At 35.6% G+C, this 17,872-nt stretch overlaps 1 protein-coding gene across 1 annotated transcript in view; it reads left to right on the top strand.

Moving 5' to 3' along the window:
• FAM133B (family with sequence similarity 133 member B) overlaps positions 1 to 17,126 on the top strand; it is a 28,511-nt gene extending 11,385 nt beyond the window's left edge. The window contains exons 3-11 of the mRNA XM_040260288.1: positions 154 to 232; positions 1,111 to 1,185; positions 1,321 to 1,353; positions 1,753 to 1,815; positions 2,291 to 2,383; positions 3,400 to 3,450; positions 8,401 to 8,493; positions 12,725 to 12,772; positions 15,549 to 17,126. Coding sequence (XP_040116222.1) covers positions 154 to 232; positions 1,111 to 1,185; positions 1,321 to 1,353; positions 1,753 to 1,815; positions 2,291 to 2,383; positions 3,400 to 3,450; positions 8,401 to 8,493; positions 12,725 to 12,772; positions 15,549 to 15,635 — 622 coding nt within the window. The 3' untranslated portion in view covers positions 15,636 to 17,126. The remainder of the gene's footprint in view (positions 1 to 153; positions 233 to 1,110; positions 1,186 to 1,320; positions 1,354 to 1,752; positions 1,816 to 2,290; positions 2,384 to 3,399; positions 3,451 to 8,400; positions 8,494 to 12,724; positions 12,773 to 15,548) is intronic.
• Positions 17,127 to 17,872: the final 746 nt, after the last annotated feature.

Here is a 17,872-nt window from a genome sequence, read left to right as displayed (position 1 = left end):
ATAAGGACATGAGCAAAGAAATTTTAAATGTAGCAACATTGGAGCTGGAATGGAGGCTTATTAAGATATTAAAAAATTACGAAATTTTTGTTTGTCAGCATCCATCTCTAATTTGAATTGCTTGAAAATTTATTGTACATTCTATTTTTTAAGGGAAGAACTGAAAGAACAACTAGAAAAGAAAAAGAAAGGCTCCAAGGCATTGGCTGAATTTGAAGAAAAAATGAATGAGGTTTGTAAATTGTGCCTTTAGAAAAAGAGACTAATCTTTTTTCTTAAAAATAAAAAAAAAATGAGATCATTTTTAATAAGCCAAGAGTTTGGGCCTAGCTTTTTAAGGGGGCTCTGTATTTTAGAAGTGTTTTTGTTAAATTGAATATAGTTTGTATTTAAATATTTGATTTCTTTTAAAAAGAAATAGAGGAAAACCATCTTACGGTAATTTAAATCATCTTTTTTTTAAGTTTCCTAAATGTTAGGTTCTTCCCTTCTCTCCCCTGTTCCCCAGGCCCCCATCTTACCTCGGATTTCCACGATGATGTTTGCTTATTTTGATTACAAGTCTACACGTAGTATTTCAGCCACAGTATAGATGAATTGAACTTTTACTGTCTGGAAAGAGAATTTAACCACCTTTCTGAAAAAGATAAAAGGGTTCAGTTTTAGTAATAACAACCGACTCCCCCTTTCAGTATACGGTGTGGGATTCCCACTGCATAGTGTCCTTTTTGAAAGGAGCTCGTTAGAGGCTTCTTTGGTGACAGGGAAAAGGATCCTTAAACCTGCAGCTTCTTTTGACTGTAATTAGAGGCTAAGATGGGAGCAAGATAGTAGAGGATGGAAGGAACGAAATAGTTGTCTGTACATTTCAGTATAAAAGGAGAAGGGGGCGACAGAGGATGAGATGGTTGGATGGCGTCACTGGCTCACTGGACATGAGTTTGAGCAAGCTCAGGGAAGTAATGAAGGACAGGGAAGCCTGGCATGCTGCAGTTCACGGGGTCGCAAAGAGTCGGACACAGCTTAGCGACTGAACAACAAAGGACGACAGCACCGAGATACATTAGGAGGGGAGAGATGACTTCTGATGTGTTTATAATTTTTCTGTAGAACTGGAAGAAAGAACTAGAAAAACACAGGGAGAAATTGTTAAGTGGAAGTGAGAGCTCATCCAAAAAAAGACAGGTAATGCATTTTTATTTCATTGCTACTCCTAGTCTCAGAGTTGGGTTTACATAATAACGCTGTGTACTGCTGCTAACAGGTCCATTGGAAAACACTACCTTATTTAGATTTGTACTTGTATTTGTTTGCTCTTAGAGAAAGAAAAAAGAAAAGAAGAAATCTGGTAGGGTGAGCAAAAGTTTTCCATTTTTCTAAATGTTATAATCAAGAGCCCACAAAACAAAAAGTAAGAGTAATTGATACAATCTGTATGCTAACTCTAGATAACTCAGAGTCTGGAGGTCCTTTGGTAGTTATGGGTGGGTTTGTTCTGTTAATGATAATGAAAGGAAGGTACTGACCTCCTTATAACCTAGTGCCTCCTTCACCACAATTAAAGAGGGAAAATTGACCACGCCTTTTGTTACTGGGGGCGGGGGGGCGGTGTGTGAAATTTGACATTTAATATTTAAGACATATGGCATCCATTTCTCAGAAACTAGATTGATCTCATTAAGTGTTTGAGAGACTTAGTAAAAGAAAAGTTCCTGCATCTCACAAGCTTTAATTGTTTTGTGCTTGGTCAAGTATTCATCTTCTTCTTCATCAAGCTCTGATTCTTCCAGCAGCTCTTCAGATTCTGAAGATGAGGTAATGTTTGCTCTCGTGATGAAATACGAAATACATGAAATAGCATCTCTGATGCCTTTCCTAACAAGGGGAAACCTATTATGAAGAAATCTGTTGGAAATGTTTGCTTCCAAGTTTTGACTGATTATCTCTGAGAACACTGACATGAATAAATAACTAGATACTTAAATATTAGTAAATGTATTTTTTAGATTCCTAAATTTGTCTTCTTCATTTAAGAATATTAGTACAAGAAATGGATTTAAAAATCAGAAAGTCCATTTTAGCTAAGAATTACATGTGACTAAAATCACTTAATGTTTTTTAATTTTTTAAAAAAGTGATGTATGTTATATTTTAAATATTAATTTTTAAATAAAACATATTCACAAGCTGCTATTTTCATTAAGTTTTGTTCATTGATAAAGTTTCGATGTCAATTAAGTGCAACAAATACATGCAACAAAACAAAGCAAATTATTTATGTTTCATGTAGGATAAGAGACAAGGAAAAAGGAAAAAGAAAAAGAAGAGTCGTTCTCATAAATCTTCTGAAAGTTCCATGTCAGAAACTGAATCAGACAATAAGGTAAAACTGTTTAAATGAGCAATGTTTTGGGTAGCAGACATTTAATTAGATTTTTCTTTTAGTTCTTACTATCTTAAAGAGCTCTCAGTGTTGAAATGTGATACTGTTTATTGTACTTTGATTCTCTGTGCCACTTAATTGATGCACTTAATATTGTACATAGGGCATTTAATTGTTCTCTAAATGCTCTGACATAAAGGTCTCCGTGTCTCAAAATTTTCATGGTAACTATGATAAACATGGCTGACATTGTTTTTCCCATCTTCATAAAGAATTTATAGTGCAGATAAAAAGCATCTTGCTTAAATTCATACAAATAATATTAGAATTGTAAGTTGAATCTGTCTTCTGATATCTGATCCAGTGTCCTTTTTATGGTACTATACCTCATCTGTTCTGTACTATCCAGAATTATCAGGTACAGTTAACTCTCAAACATTAGTGGTCATAAGAAATACATGCAGGTTATAATAAAAATGTAGATTTCTGGGCCCCCATCGCCACAGTCTGATTTAGTGAAGCTGATTAGGATCAGAAGTCTACATTTTTAACAAACAGTCTCTATGATTCTGACGTGGTGTTTCACAGTTTGATAAGCACTGCCCTGGGGGTCAAGGAGAGCAAAACCACTAAATGAGATTTCTTCTGATAAAATGCCTGGCGTCTAGAAAGTACTCAGTAGGTGGTAGTTTTGTTTTTAAAGCAGAAGAGCCAGTTTAATGATACTGATAGCTAACGTTTATTGAATGGCTGCTGTGTATTAGGCCTAGTTCTAAGCACTTGACTTTTAACTCGGTCCTCTCCCAACTCTATGAAGTAGATATTTGTTTATCCCATTTTATGGATAATGAAGGCTCAGAGAGGTTAATAGCTAGCTCAGAGGGATTCAAAAGTAGAAATTCTTGCCTGGAAGTAAATTTCTTTCAATCATAATCACCTTTTTGATATTTTTGTTAATTATGGTATAATGCTCTGTCTTTCACATTTAAAATTAATATACATATATGTTTGTTTAGGATAGTTTAAAAAAGAAAAAGAAGTCAAAAGATGCAACTGAGAAAGAAAAGGTAATTTATATTTTATGTTGCCTTTTTTATATTGATATATATATATTTAATATTCTTTATTCATTTTTAACTGCGCTGGGTCTTCATCGCGTTGTGTAGACTTTCTAGTTGCAGTGAGGGGAAGCTGCTCTTGATTGCAGTGCACGGACTTCCCATTGCCATGGCTTCCCTTGTTACAGGCTCTGAGGCATGCGGGCTTCAGTAGCTGTGGCGCACAGGCTCAGTAGTTATACTACATGGGCCTAGTTGCTCTGTGGCATGTGGAATCTTCCCGGACCAGGGACTGAACCCGGGTCCCTCGCACTGACAGGTGTGTTCTTCCCACTGAGCCACCAGGGAAATCCTGACATTGTTTTAATTTAATATACTTCATTTCCTTTAAGAATCGCTTCAAGAAATTAACAATACAGCATTCCCTTTTTAACTTAAGAGATTTCTTTTGCTTATTGGGTTCGTTATTGAAGGTAAAAGATCAGAAGAGTATTCCTGCAAAGAATTTGTGTAGGTGTAATATATTATCTCAAAACTGAAATAATGAAGTTTTAAACATTCCATTTGTTTCCTCACTTCATTTTAAATAAGGTCTTTTTAATGAAAGAACATGGATTTCTGTTTCAAATTAAGTATACCATAGATAATTTGAAAAATGTTGTTTCTACTGTAAGTAGATGTTTTGTCTTCATTTATAGCTTATCTATGCTTAATGCTAAATTTATGCCTATCTAAGTTTCTAATTTATAATTTCTAGTCTTTCTGATTCCCTGGAGAAAGAAATGGCAACCCACTCCAGTGTTCTTGCCTGGGAAATCCCATAGACAGAGGAGGCTGGCAGGCTACAGTCCATGGGGTCACAAAGAGTCAAACACAGCTTAGCAGCTGAGCACGTATGCAGTCTTTCTGATTATTAAAAATAAAAGCCTGAAGAAAGCATTACTAATAAAAGAAAATTAAATATCAGTGTCACCAAATTTTATTCAGTCTTTTTATATCATTCCACTGGACATGAAGTTGGGCAAATTCTGGGAGATGGCGGGGGGCAGGGAGGCCTGATGTGCTGCAGTTCATGGGGTCGCAGAGTCGGACACAACTTAGTGCCTGAACAACAACAAAAATTGAGGTGAAATTCACATAATATGCTATGAACCATCTTTAAATTATAATTTGGTGATAATTTATGTACAATGTTGGGCATTGATCTGCTCTTTAGTTTCAAGACTTTTTCATAATTCCATGAAAAATACCCATACTCATTAAGTACTCAAGTTCTTTCTCCCTCCTCATCCTGTGTTAGCCTCCAGCCTGCTTTATGTCTCTATGGATTTACGTGTTCTGGCTGTATCATGTAAAAGCAATTGTACTGTGTATGACCTTTTGTGACTGGCTTCTTTCCCTTAGTCTATAATGTTTTCTCTTGGGTATATATGTAGAAGAGGTTTCTTTTTTTTTTTCAGTTTGCAAATAAATACACTAAAAAAGAAACCATATTGACAGAGTTGGTTTCATTAATTCCAAGGATTCAAGGATATAAAATTTATTAATATAACTTGCCATATTAACTGGTCAAAGGAAGGAAACTGTGTGATTATTTTCATAGTTCCAATAGGGTATGATATAATTTCAACAGAAATTCCTGATTTTCAAAACCATTATAAAATAATAAGCAGTTACTTTTGTGTTTTAAAAAAAGTAAAACTGAAAACTGGCAGTTTACAAACATGAAATAACTAATAAAACATCTGCACTGTGATTCTGAAGTACTTCAACATATACAAAATATAGAGTAATACATACATACATCATGAATAACACATATACATACCCAGCAGAATTAGCAAATGGTTTACATTTTGTCCTGTCTTGTTTTATTGGCAGACGTCTCTGTCACACTCTCCTTCACTATAGGCAGCTGTTTTTGAAATTACTGTGTATCCTTCCCGTCCACCTTTATATAAGTGTGTGTTCACACATATTTTCAAAACGGTATCATTGTGTTTTCTTCTGAAACTTGCTTTTTTTCACACAACATTGCAGTTGACATTTATCCTTCTTGATACTCTCAAGTTTGTTTCTTCTGCTTCTATATTCCATTATTTTAATGCACCACAATTTGTATTTCCATTCTTTTGTTTGTGGACATCTAGGTTGTTTTCTTTCTTCAGTAGTGCAAACAGTGCTGCAGTGGCTATTTGTTATCTGTTTCTCCTTTTCCTTAGCTTTTCATTGATTTTCTAAGGTATACCTGGGACTATAATTTCTGGATCCAGGGAGCATGTTAATAACACTTAACTTGTCTGCATTTTACTCACCAAAGTGCTTATTTTCTAATTTACATTCCTACTGGTAATATATGATAGTAACCTTGCTCCTCATACATATATACCACACTGTTGAGACCTCCTGTTTGCTAGTTTAATGTGTAGAGATGTCTGAGCCCCTTCATTTATTAGCCAAGCAGATTTTATTCTCTGTGGATTGCCTCTTCATGGTCTTGGCCCATTTTTCTGCTTGATTTTAATCTTTCCAGGTGGTAAGAGTTATATGCCTTGGTTGCTAATCTTTCAGACACATAGTTGACATCTCATAAGAGAAGTCTACGGTTTCTCTTAATCTTATTTAAGATGTCTGTTATAATCTTACAATGTTTTAATTTTCAGTAATATATATCAATCATTATTTTTAGCTCCATTTTTATTTTAAATTGTTCCAAAAGTGCTTGGCAATACAATACCTAATTAGAAAATATAATGGAAAAATATATTTCATTTATAATATTTACAAAAAATATATAGGAAAATCTTAAGGAAGTGAGCAGGACTAATTTAAAGAAAACTATATACATCTATTCAGAAATACATGAAAATTTAATAAAATTTCTGGGTGTGACTTGTCCTGCTAGAAGTTGAAACATTTTTCATATACTTTGATTAAAGCAGTGTGGTATGGTACAGGAATAGAAAAAAAACAATGGAACGTTGTAGAGTCCAGGTAAAAATTGGTAAATATTTGTGGAATTTAATATATGCCAGAGGTGGCATTTCTTGGGCCAAAGTGACTAACCATTTGAAAAATTTTAAGTTTAACACTGCTTTAGGTCAAATAAATTCCCAGATAAGTCAGAAATGTATGAAAATGTAGCTAGAGAAAGACATGGGTGAATATAACATCAGAGCGAGACGGGCCTCAAAACCCAGGAACTTTTGACCATATAATTCAAATTAATGGCAAAAAGACATTTAAGCTATGAACAAAGTTTAAGTACATATGAATAGACTAAGAAAAACTGCTAGGAATATGTTAAGACAAAAAACTTGATCTTCAGTAATTAAGGGAAAGAGACTACCTCACACGCATAAACATAGGCAAAACGTGTGTGTGTGTGTGCTTAGTTGTGTCCGATTCTGCAGCCCCAGGGACTGCAGCCTGCCAGGCTCCTCTATCCGGAGCTTTTTCTGGGCAAGAATACTGGAGTGGGTTGCCGTTTCCTCCTCCAGGGGATCTTTCTGACCTAAGGATTGAAACTCTGTCTCTTGTGTCTCCTCCATTGGCAAGGTAGATTCTTTACCACTGTGCCACCTGGGAAACCCAAAAAAACATGTTTAGGCAATTCTTAAAGAAAATATGAACTATATTCTAATAATCTGAGACTGCTATGACTGATGAAAGAATCTGATGAAGAGGCTTTTTGGTGAGGTGTGATTGAGGAACAAATGAAATAAACAATTTTGAGGGTTGTGGGAGAGGGAGACAATCATTTGGATGAAGGCTACTTTGGTTTTTGATTTAGTCTTTATTGTTAGATAAAGATTTTGCCCTCACATACCCTTTTCTCTGTTTCAACTTTAATAGCAAAAACCTATATGCCTGCCCTCCAAAAGGAGATGGGTTAAGTAAATTGTGGGATGTACTTTCAGTGATACATATTTTCAGTGTATATCAAAAGTGGCCAAAAATGATGGTGTAATTGGCATGGAAAGATACTGTTGGGTGAGAAGAGTGGGTTACATAAACAGGTATTTAGGTAAAGGCATACATACACACAAAGATGTTTCCCAAAATCCCCGTAGTGGGATTTGGGTGCATTTTCTTATAATGATTTATTTCTACCAAAATAATAAAGCTGTTTACAAAAACAAATCACCTGTAATCTAACGTGTATCATCACTTTTAGTTTATTTTCTTGTTTACATCTTCAAAATCAGGTTCATGCTATAGAAAAAATGGTCATTTTTTTCTGTGTAAGATAAGGTGGTGAGCATTTTTTCCTTTATGTGGTCTTGTTTTTGTTATGAACTACTTCATACACACAGATAAAGTATATAGAAAATATAAAATGACAACTGGCATATCCAGAATGCAGCTTTAATAAATCTTCATGTTTTGTCGCTTTTGCTTCAGATGTTTCCTGAGTACTTCCCCCTTCTCCCAGTCTTACTCTCCTTTTCTTCCCCAGAGTTATACATTTCCTCATCTTAATGCTTAGGGATTTGGGGGGGTTAAGTTTGGGGGGGGATTGTTTTGGTTTTTAGTGTGAATTTAACACTTTAAATGCATTAAAGTGCAGTGATCTTTTTAGATTCTTTTCTATAGCACTAGGCCTGTCTGATCCAACCCTGGATTGAAACAAAAGAGTTAGAATGCAAAGGACCCAAATCTTATACTATATTTTCATTAACTCTTTAAGATTCTATCATGTTTAATTAGAGAAAATAAAGAGGATATTACATCTAAGTCTATGTATAGTTATTTCTTTTCAAGTTACTTAATAAAAGTAACTTTTATTGGAATTAGAAACTGATTCCTGATAATTGTCACCAATTTTAGACAGTTCTAAAGTGAAAATGGGTAGTTTTTGTGATAATAGGAAAAATTTTTAAGTAGGACTTAGAAACGTAAAATTCTTGTGGCATACTACTATATCTGAGTCAGCATACATGTATTTATTTTTCATAGGACATTAAAGGGCTCAGCAAAAAAAGAAAGATGTATCCAGAAGATAAACCATTATCATCTGAGTCAGAGTCAGAATCAGAGTATACTGAGGAGGTAAGTATATAATTAAATCCATTTTCTTTACTTTAAAATATCTAGTTATTTGACTTAATAAATGTGAATTATTAAAAAATAATTTTTCATAAGTATTTGACTCACTTTTCTAACGTGTTAAAGAAATGCCACTAAATAAATTCTGTATTTTTACAGAAGATAGTAATACTGTTTTTATTTTGATAATTATATTCCCACATACCTTTCCAATCTGAGAACTTTTATTTTTACTCTCCTAATATTTTCTTTAAATTTTACTACCATTTTGATGACATGAAAAATACTGTATAGTATGTAGCACATTAAAACCCAGCATTCCCTTGTTTTGGTTTCGAGCTGCTCTTTAGGAAGCAGAAAGATTATAAGGTAAAGCAGAAATGTTGACAGGACCTCAGTTTTCCTACCCATAAAATGAGGGACTACGATTAGGTAATCTAGACCATCCTTTTCAGCTATAATATCCATGTCTTAGATTTTTGTACTCCATTGGATTTAGAGTCCATTCTTAGTTCATTTTAGGTTTATATGTTATCATCTTTGATGTAGTCTTCTGCTTAGACTTGAATTCCTCATTTGAAAAATAAAACTTGTAGCAATTTTATAGCAACTTATGTAGCAATATTTCACACTATTCCTTTAATGAAATTTGTAGGTAATATAGCTTACCTGTACACATTTTTATATTATTGATAGTATCCCCTAGAGAAATAAAAATGAATAGAGGAAAATAATATATAATTTTATAAAATTATATTTCGGTATATAAGTACTTGAGCATAATAATACTGGAAGACATAAAATATTGAGCTGCAGCAAAATGCAGGCTATAGCAGGCAAATTGACCTATGCCCTTAAAAAGCCATAAAATATCATTGTCATCGGTGACATTTTCGAAAATGGTAGAATTCCCAGTAAAGCTCCGAATGAAACAAAATACAGTCTTCCCTCTATTTACATGATATTGCTCTTGTAGGACATTTACTCTCCTGTCATTCTTCCATGTCTGCAGGGAGATGGTTCTAGGACCCCTGTGGACATACAAATCTGTAGGTGTTGTCTCTTACATAAAATGGCACAGTAAATACTTGTGTATAACCTCTGCACATCCTCCCATATACTTTTAAGGTATCTGTAGAGTACATATAATACCTAATACAATGTAAATGCTGTATAAATAGTTGCTGGCATGTGGCCAGTTCAAGTTTTGCTTTTTGAAACCTTCTGCCACTTTTTTCCCCAAATTAAAAAAAAATTTTTGTTTGTTTACTTCTGGCTGTGCTGAATCTTCGTTGCTGGGTGGGCTATTCTCTAGTTGCTCCATGCAAGCTTCTCACTGCAGTGGCTCCTCCTGTGGAGCCTGGGCCCTAGAGTGCAAGGGCTTTGGTAGCCGTGGCGTGTGGGCTCGGTAGTCGGGGCTCCTGGGCCCTAGAGCATAGGCTCAGTAGTTGAGACACGTGGGCACAGTTGACCCGCGGCTTGTGGGATCTTCCCGGATGCAGGGATTGAACCCACATCTCTGGTATTACAGGTGGATTCTTTACCACTGAGCCACCAGGGAATCCCCTTCCCAAATATTTTTGATCCGTGCTGAACCCATGGATATGGAGGGCCAACTGTATGTTAAAACCCCAGTACAAAATACTTTGTGTTCATATTTTAATAAACTTGTTCAGTCACTCAGTCATGTCTGACTCTGCGGCCCCGTGGACTGCAGCACACCAAGCTTCCTTCACTACCTCCTGAAGTTTGCTCGTGCTCCTGTCCACTGAGTCAGTGATGCCATCCAGCCATCTCATCCTCTGTCGTCCCCTTCTCCTCCTGCCCTCAATCTTCCCCAGCATCAGGATCTTTTCCAGTGAGTCGGCTGTTCACATCAGGTGGCCAAGTTCAGCTTCAGCATCAGTCCTTCAGTGAATGTTCAGGGTTGATTTCCTTGCGGATTGACTAGTTTGATCTCCTTGCTGTCCAAGGAACTCTCAAAAGTCTTCTCCAAAACCACAGTTTGAAAGCATCAATTCTTAGGCGTTCAGGCTTCATTATGGTCCAATGGTCCTCACATCCATATATATGACTACTGGAAAAACCACAGCTTTGACTATATGGACCTTGTTGGCAAAGTAATGTCTCTGCTTTTTAATGCGCTGTCTAGGTTTGTTGTTGCTTTCCTTCCGAGGGGAAGCATCCTTTAATCTTGTGGTTGCAGTCACCATTTTTCCCCGTGTATTTGCCATGAAGTAATGAGACTGGAGGCCATGGTCTTAGTTTTTTGAATGGTGAGTTTTAAGCCAGCTTTTTCACTCTCTTTTTTCACTGTCATCAAGAGGCTTTTTAGTTCCTCTTCGCTTTTTGCCATTAGGGTGTTGTTATCTGCATATGAGGTTATTGATACTTCTCTCAGCCATATTGATTTCAGCTTGTGATTCATCCAGCATGGCATTTCAAGCATGATGTACTTTGCATATAAGTTAGATAAATAGGGTGACAGTATACCCCCTTAACGTACTCCTTTCCCAGTTTTGAACCAGTTCGTTGTTCGATGTCCAGTTCTAACTGTTGCTTCTTGACCTACATACAGGTTTCTCAGGAAGCAGGTCAGGTGGTCTGGTATTGCTTTCTCTTTTAGAATTTTGCACCGTTTGCTGTGATCCGCACAGTCAAAGGCTTTAGTGTAGTCAGTGAAGCAGAAGCAGATTTTTTTCTGGAATTCCCTTTCTTTTTCTGTGATCTGGTAGATGTTGGCAATTTGATATGTGGTTTTTCTGCCTTTTCTAAATCCAGCTTGTCTATCTGGAAGTTCTCAGTTCACATACTACTGAAGCCTAGCTTGAAGGATTTTGAGCATAAAACCCTGCTAGCATGTGAAATGAGCACAATTTTGTGGTAGTTTGAGCATTCTTTGGCATTGCCCTCTTTGGAACTGGAATGAGAACTGACCTTTTCCAGTCCCGTAGCCACTGCTGAGTTTTCCAAATTTGTTGGCATATTGAGTGCAAAACTTAAACAGCAACATCTTTTAGGATTTTTTACTTTTTATAATTGGGTCCATTATATGAATGTCAAGCAGGCTATTATAAATTTATGTCAGGGCTATGCTATTGCATGACAGCCCTCCCCTGTATTAACCTGGCCCACCCCACTCAGTCATTGTGATGACAAGAATACCACCAGGAACAATATTTTTATTTTCTAAGTGTTTTCATGAGAGAACTACCACCCCTGTTGAAAGCTAATAGTCTCTAATGTTTATTTGTTCTATTACTTTAGTCTGTTTTAGTTTGTTTGTTCTATTGTTAGTTACTTTTCGTATATTTAACATATAGTAACATAGCAGATAAACCAAACAATTCAACATTTTGGCAATTTCTGCCCTTCAGTATTATAATATGTTGTATTAATTATGTATTTCTTAATATAAAATGTTATACTTGGATTTAACATTAACATCAACTTTAGCACTTTGAATGTAATGTAAATCCAGTGTATCACACTTTAAGATATTTAAATAAAAACATTAATGGAGTAATAATTATTACTTAAAAAGATTTTTAATCAGTTCATTGGTACCAAGTACACTATACACATTTTTATATATATGTCTATACACATATAAAGCTACTGTTTATTACCAACACCATAGGTAAGAAAAACACCTACGATATTCTAGCCCGCTCCCTTGAGGGTGGATTTTACCTACACTTTACCAAGAGGCTATAACTGAGAGTAATACATAGCAGAGGTAGAATTCAGAGCTTAGTCTGTTTTCTTTCATAGCTCAAATTTTTTATCTACTGTACCTCTACTGCTGTTTTTAGGTGCTGAAAGAGTGGCTCAGTGGTAAAGAATCTGCCTGCAATACAGGAGACCCAGGTTCGATTCCTGGGTCAGGAAGATCCCCTGGAGAAGGGAATGGCAACCCACTCCAGTATTCTTGCCTGGAGAATCCCATGGACAGAGGTGCCTGGTGAGCTACAGTCCATAGGGTTGCAAAGAGTCAAACACAACTGAGCGACTAATGCTTTCACTTTCCTTGAAAGGTTTTTCATTGAATCCTCCCCGTGATTTAACATAGGTTTAAGGAATAACAGAGCAACTTAAAATGTTATTTCACTGTCAAAAAAAGTTTTTTACATAAAAATTTTAAAGATGCAAGTTATATTAGTGAATGAAAAAAAAATGCCTTGGGTATAAGTTACATATTTAACTTTTTTCCATAAAAATTTTAATTCTGTAGGTACGAGCAAAAAAGAAGAAAAGCAGTGAAGAACGAGAAAAAACAACAGCAAGTATCACTTATGTTTTTACGTGATAACAGTATAGCTGTTTTATTTAATATAAATGTCATGATAAAGCATGATTGCATTTACTAGAACTAAATATTTATTGAGAAAGATGTGGTGTTCAGCAGCTTCACTTAATGAGTTGGAGAAAGTTAAATTGACTCAAAAGGAAGCATATCTTGGTAGCATTTCAGTATTTCACTGTTAAAACTGTAAGCTTAAACTTTTGTTTGACTTCCTTAAACAATACTAGGAAACGTGAAACTAAAGTATGGTGATTCCCTCCATCTTCGAGAGTAGTTATTCCAGATCTACCAAACCTGATACTAATAGAAAAAAGCTCTTGAAGCACAGGCTTCAGTGAAAAATTAGCAGGAATGTGACATCATAAATGATTCATTAATAAAGACGATTCTTGTCATTTCTAAAGCCAGCTCTACTGAAGAGAATAAGGAAAATGGACCTGGTATCCAGTGAGAAGCAGCCCAGCCTAGGGAAAGTATATAAGAAATTACCAAAAAGAAATGGAGGTCATATCACCAGACTAATTTAGGAGCACTCACATAAGTATGGGCTGTGGCCTTTGAAGGCATTTTCTTAGGGAGAAGTAAAAGAAAAATGAACAGCATCATTTGTAGCTTTGAAAGTAACTACCGCCTCCTCAAAACGTCTTTGGCTCTTACAATGAGAGTCCTCTGAAAAGAAAGTTCACCTGGTAATGTATGATTCTTAACATTTTATATGCTCCAAGATCAAGGAAACATTTAAGAGACTTTTTTCCTGAGTGGGAAAATAATTTGGGTGAAGACTGCTTTCATCTTTGGTTAGATTATTAAGATATAAAGTTAATTAATTTGGGATAATTGTAATTTGTATTTGTATACTTCACTGTTTCATGCATTCAGTTCCAAGTATTTATTAAGCTTCTCTATGCAGGCACGGTTCTGTCTTGGTTAGAGCTGTTATAATGGAGTTCAAGATAGATAAAAGGGTGATAAATGAGAGGCTGACTGAGGGAGGGAAGGCCTCTTTAAGGAAGTAAAATTCAGCTGAAATCTGATTCACAAAAAAGAGCCAACGAGTAAATGAAAGGAAGACTGTCCAAGACAAAGAGAAGAGCTCGAGACGTGTGGTGGGAGTGAGCCCGGTACGTTTGAAGAAATGAAGAAAGTAGGCTTGGCTCCTCCGTAGAAGACAAAGAGGAGGAGCGTGCAGTGAGGTTGGGAAGGAAGCAGAGGCCCTGTGGCAGAGCACACCGGGCTTTTACCAAAACAAACAGGTGGCCTGAATCAGCTTCACCTTATTTGACGGAGGTGATGAGTTGACATAAACGAGAAATGCTATTATTTGTATTGCGGTGACAGTGGTGGAGATGGATTGGCCTGGTAGATTTGAGATATGTTTTGGACTTAGGTGGTAGGACTTGCTTGGTGCTTCAGGGGTGGAGAGTGGAGTTAAAAGAGTAGAGTCAAAGAAGCTTAGATTCTTTGGCTTAACTAAAATGATGAATTAATTAGTGGTGCCATTTATTGAAATGGTTGAAAAAGGATCTTGAGCGAAAAATTAGGCGTTGTTAATGGTAGTTTTAAATATGCGTGGTAGAGCTATTAATGAGGCACTCGTAGTCTTCAGAGCCTAGGACTGGATATAAAGATTGGTTTGTAAGTGGTATTTAAAGCCTGGGATTGGGAAAGCATGTGGAAAAGAAGGAAGCCCACAAAGGCTGAGCAGAGGAAGAACCAGCAAAGGAACTGAGGTCTTTGTGAAGGAAGAAAAGCAGCAATGAGGTGTCCTGGAAGCCAAGAAGAAAGGCGTTTAAGAACAGAGTGGCCAACAGTCCTTTTATGAAAAAGTAACCTGTACCCAAAACTTACCTTTAGAAGTTCAAATGTACGATTTGGACTCTGTAACAGTCCTTGTATACTTGGACTTGTAATGAGAAGAACAATGGAAGTTGTTTTAAGAGCTACGAAGTAGTAAAGGCCTTGGTGGGGGCGAGGGGTAGGAAGTTCTCCTAGATAAGCAGATGGACTGGAAGCTTTGCTTTGCCACCTCTGTGTGCCTCTTCCCTTTTTACTTTCTTCTCCTGAATATCAACACTAGTGTATTACTTGATACCCCATTTCCACATACCTGTTTCTAAAAGGCCTGCCTTTCTCTTTTACATCAGAAAGTCAGGGTGTAGCAAAATTTTAGCTTCCTTTGTCTAGTCACAATATGACTACTTTTACAAGGCCTTTTCCTCTAAAAATCAAGTGCTAAATAGACTTTTCAACTTTGCATCAGTATTTTGTACCAGTTAGTTGTTAATGAAGTAGTCCTACCGGCCTAAGCAGTACATAATATCTGTTCCTTTTTACTTAAAAATAGGTTTAGTGTATTTTTCCTTTGAATGCTACCATTTTACAATTGTTTTACTGCAATGTGACATTTCCTTTGCAGTAAGTGTGATTATTGCAGCTTTAAAAATTAGATAACAGAAAGTATAGCAATTGATACCATAATTCAGTTGAATTTATTTCCTATAGGAAATGTTGTTAGAAGCTACGTTAATGTGCTACTGACATAGAGTTTTTCCTTATCTTTTGAAAACTGACAAGTACTTTCTTAGTCCTCATACAGTATTATTGAGACTTTTTGAGAAAGGTTTTGAGTAACTTACTTGTTTGTGTGGATTGTTTGAAATGACTGCATAGTAACTTAGAAGTATGATAGTGAAGTTGTTTTTAATTTGCACGTTTTCATGTAGCTGTATCTAACATGGAACTGTCTTTTCAGGAAAAAACAAAAAAGAAAAAGAAGCATAAGAAACACAGTAAGAAGAAGAGAAAGAAGGCTGCTAGTTCAAGTCCTGACTCACCATAACGTTCAGAAGAATCAGGATTCGCTTACAAAGAAAGTGCAATGTCTAAGGAAATTTCAACTGTGAAAATTATGGCATATTTACTAAAATGCATGAATTTTCTGGTTTTTAAATTAATTCCTGGACTATCAGTAGCCACTCAGATGCCACTGTGTGAAAGGGCCATAATTGTTGCCTGCTGCTTGAACATCTATTTTTTTCCCTCTTCCAGTAACTCTGGGAGGTAATACACTTCAGTCATACTAGTGGTTTAAGATATTTGGGAATAAAGTTAATATTTTGACTAGAAGTATCTAATGATAAATCAGCAAAAACTGAATCTGTACACATCATTAAGATGTAATCAGAGATGACCAGATGACTCTAGTTAACCTTTTTTGAAGTAGGGATTACGTTGATATTTCAAAATCCTTACTCTTGTAGATAAGTGTATTTTAAATTTTCCCCTTTTTATTTACCGGGGGAAGGAGCTTTTAGGGGTGGGGGGTGGTTTGCTATCACTTTAGCTAGCAGAATAGCGTGCCTTTATCCTCACACATCTTATTTTTGTGGACACAGTAGCCATGCGTCATGGGGAGGTCAGAGCCAGGTATGGCAGTCTTGCCCTTTACTGAGCTTAGTCACATCCTCGGACTCTGTCCCATGCTACTTTGAGTGAACCAGAGAAATAGCCTTTTGCAGCATGAGAATGCCCCAAAAGCTCTGGGATTTACCTCCACTTCGATAATACTGAATGTTTTTTAGCATTAGAATGTGTTATAACATTTGAACTAATTTTGATTACACTTTGGCTTTGAAAAGGAATCATTTCAGATAGACACTGGTACTTTTTGAACTTGATAGCTAGATTCTAAAATGCATGTTTTATACTTGCTAAGTTTTAACTAGTCAGGAAAATTTTATGTAACCAGTGATAGTTCTTTTATTTTTTGTATGAGTTTTGTTTAGGCTGTAATGTTTAGCTTTTTATTAACTTCTTATTCTTGCTATCTTAAATTCCTTAACTGTGTTTAACAGCATACTTGCCAAGCTATTTAGCATGTAAAAAGCAGGTTTTTGAATTTTTTTTTTTGTTTTAACAGCTTCATATTGAAGCTGAGACTTACCATAAAAAGTTGAGTGGCAGGCCTGGTATGCTGTGTCTTGTTACATAAAACTATTGCCAGAATCTTAGTAAATATAACGTTTTAAAAGTTTGTCTTTGTATATTCACAACAGATTATGACAAGTTAAATTTAAGTGAGAATTACATTATTGCTTTTTCTGTGTCACATTTTACTAAGATTTTGTGCCTCATATCTCCTGCTGAACTGTTTACTAGTAATGTTAAAGAGAATTGAGAAATCATTTTCACTTTACATTTTTATATAATCAGGTAACATGAAATATAATTTGATGTACAATTTTGCCTGTTACAGAGGGTGTGCTAATTATAGTGGCATATGCGCAAAACATTTTGGCATGACAAGAAGCTGAATAAATAGCTATTTTACTTAAAAATAGCTGTGTTCTTAATCAGCTCCCTTTGAGTCACAAGTTATAAACATTAAGAAACACTGTTAAGTATGAAATGGTAGATAAGACATGTCCCCAAATTTTTAGCAAATTTCCCTAAATTTTATGCTTGAATTTTCATATTCTTTCCTCTTTAAAGAAATCTACAAGGTTTTGAGTACACAGCAAGTTGGGGAGATATTTTTTATCCTAAAAGAAGTTTCTCAGAATTGTTCATGAAATGCTAAAGGACAGGACAAATGTATCAAGTTACTTGTTGATCAGATTTGCTTTGAACATAAAAGTATACCTTTACAGACTGGTCCAGTATAGGATGATTACGTACCACTAGAAGCAGCAGTTCATTTTATTAGACTGGAGAAGAAGGTGATTTGGCAAAAATTGTATTCTTTCCAGGTTGTGCTGACTGTCTAGGAAACTACTTTTTCACTGGTCTTCTTGTAGTAGCCTTAACAGTCTTCTGAAAGGTATACAAGAAAATTTGAGCAGGTGATATTATGTACAAGTTAATAACATCTCTTTCTCCACCAAACTCGTTTTTCTTAAATAATTATATACTAATTTTATAAACATAAAAGATGTTATTTGGATAATGATGCCCAGGTAACTGCAACACAATTGATGAGTGTCTGGGTTGAGAAATTGAATTTATACCTGGTGCTACCTTTTTCTGATTGTTTTGAATTCCTTTGGTTGCCCTTAATATATTTAGGTGTTTAAAATA

Source organism: Oryx dammah, unplaced genomic scaffold (genome assembly GCF_014754425.2).
Source record: "Oryx dammah isolate SB20612 unplaced genomic scaffold, SCBI_Odam_1.1 HiC_scaffold_18, whole genome shotgun sequence".
Taxonomy (NCBI): Eukaryota; Metazoa; Chordata; class Mammalia; order Artiodactyla; family Bovidae; genus Oryx; species Oryx dammah.
The sequence above is the reverse complement of the archived record's forward strand: the minus strand, read 5'-3'. Positions and strand labels throughout refer to the sequence as shown.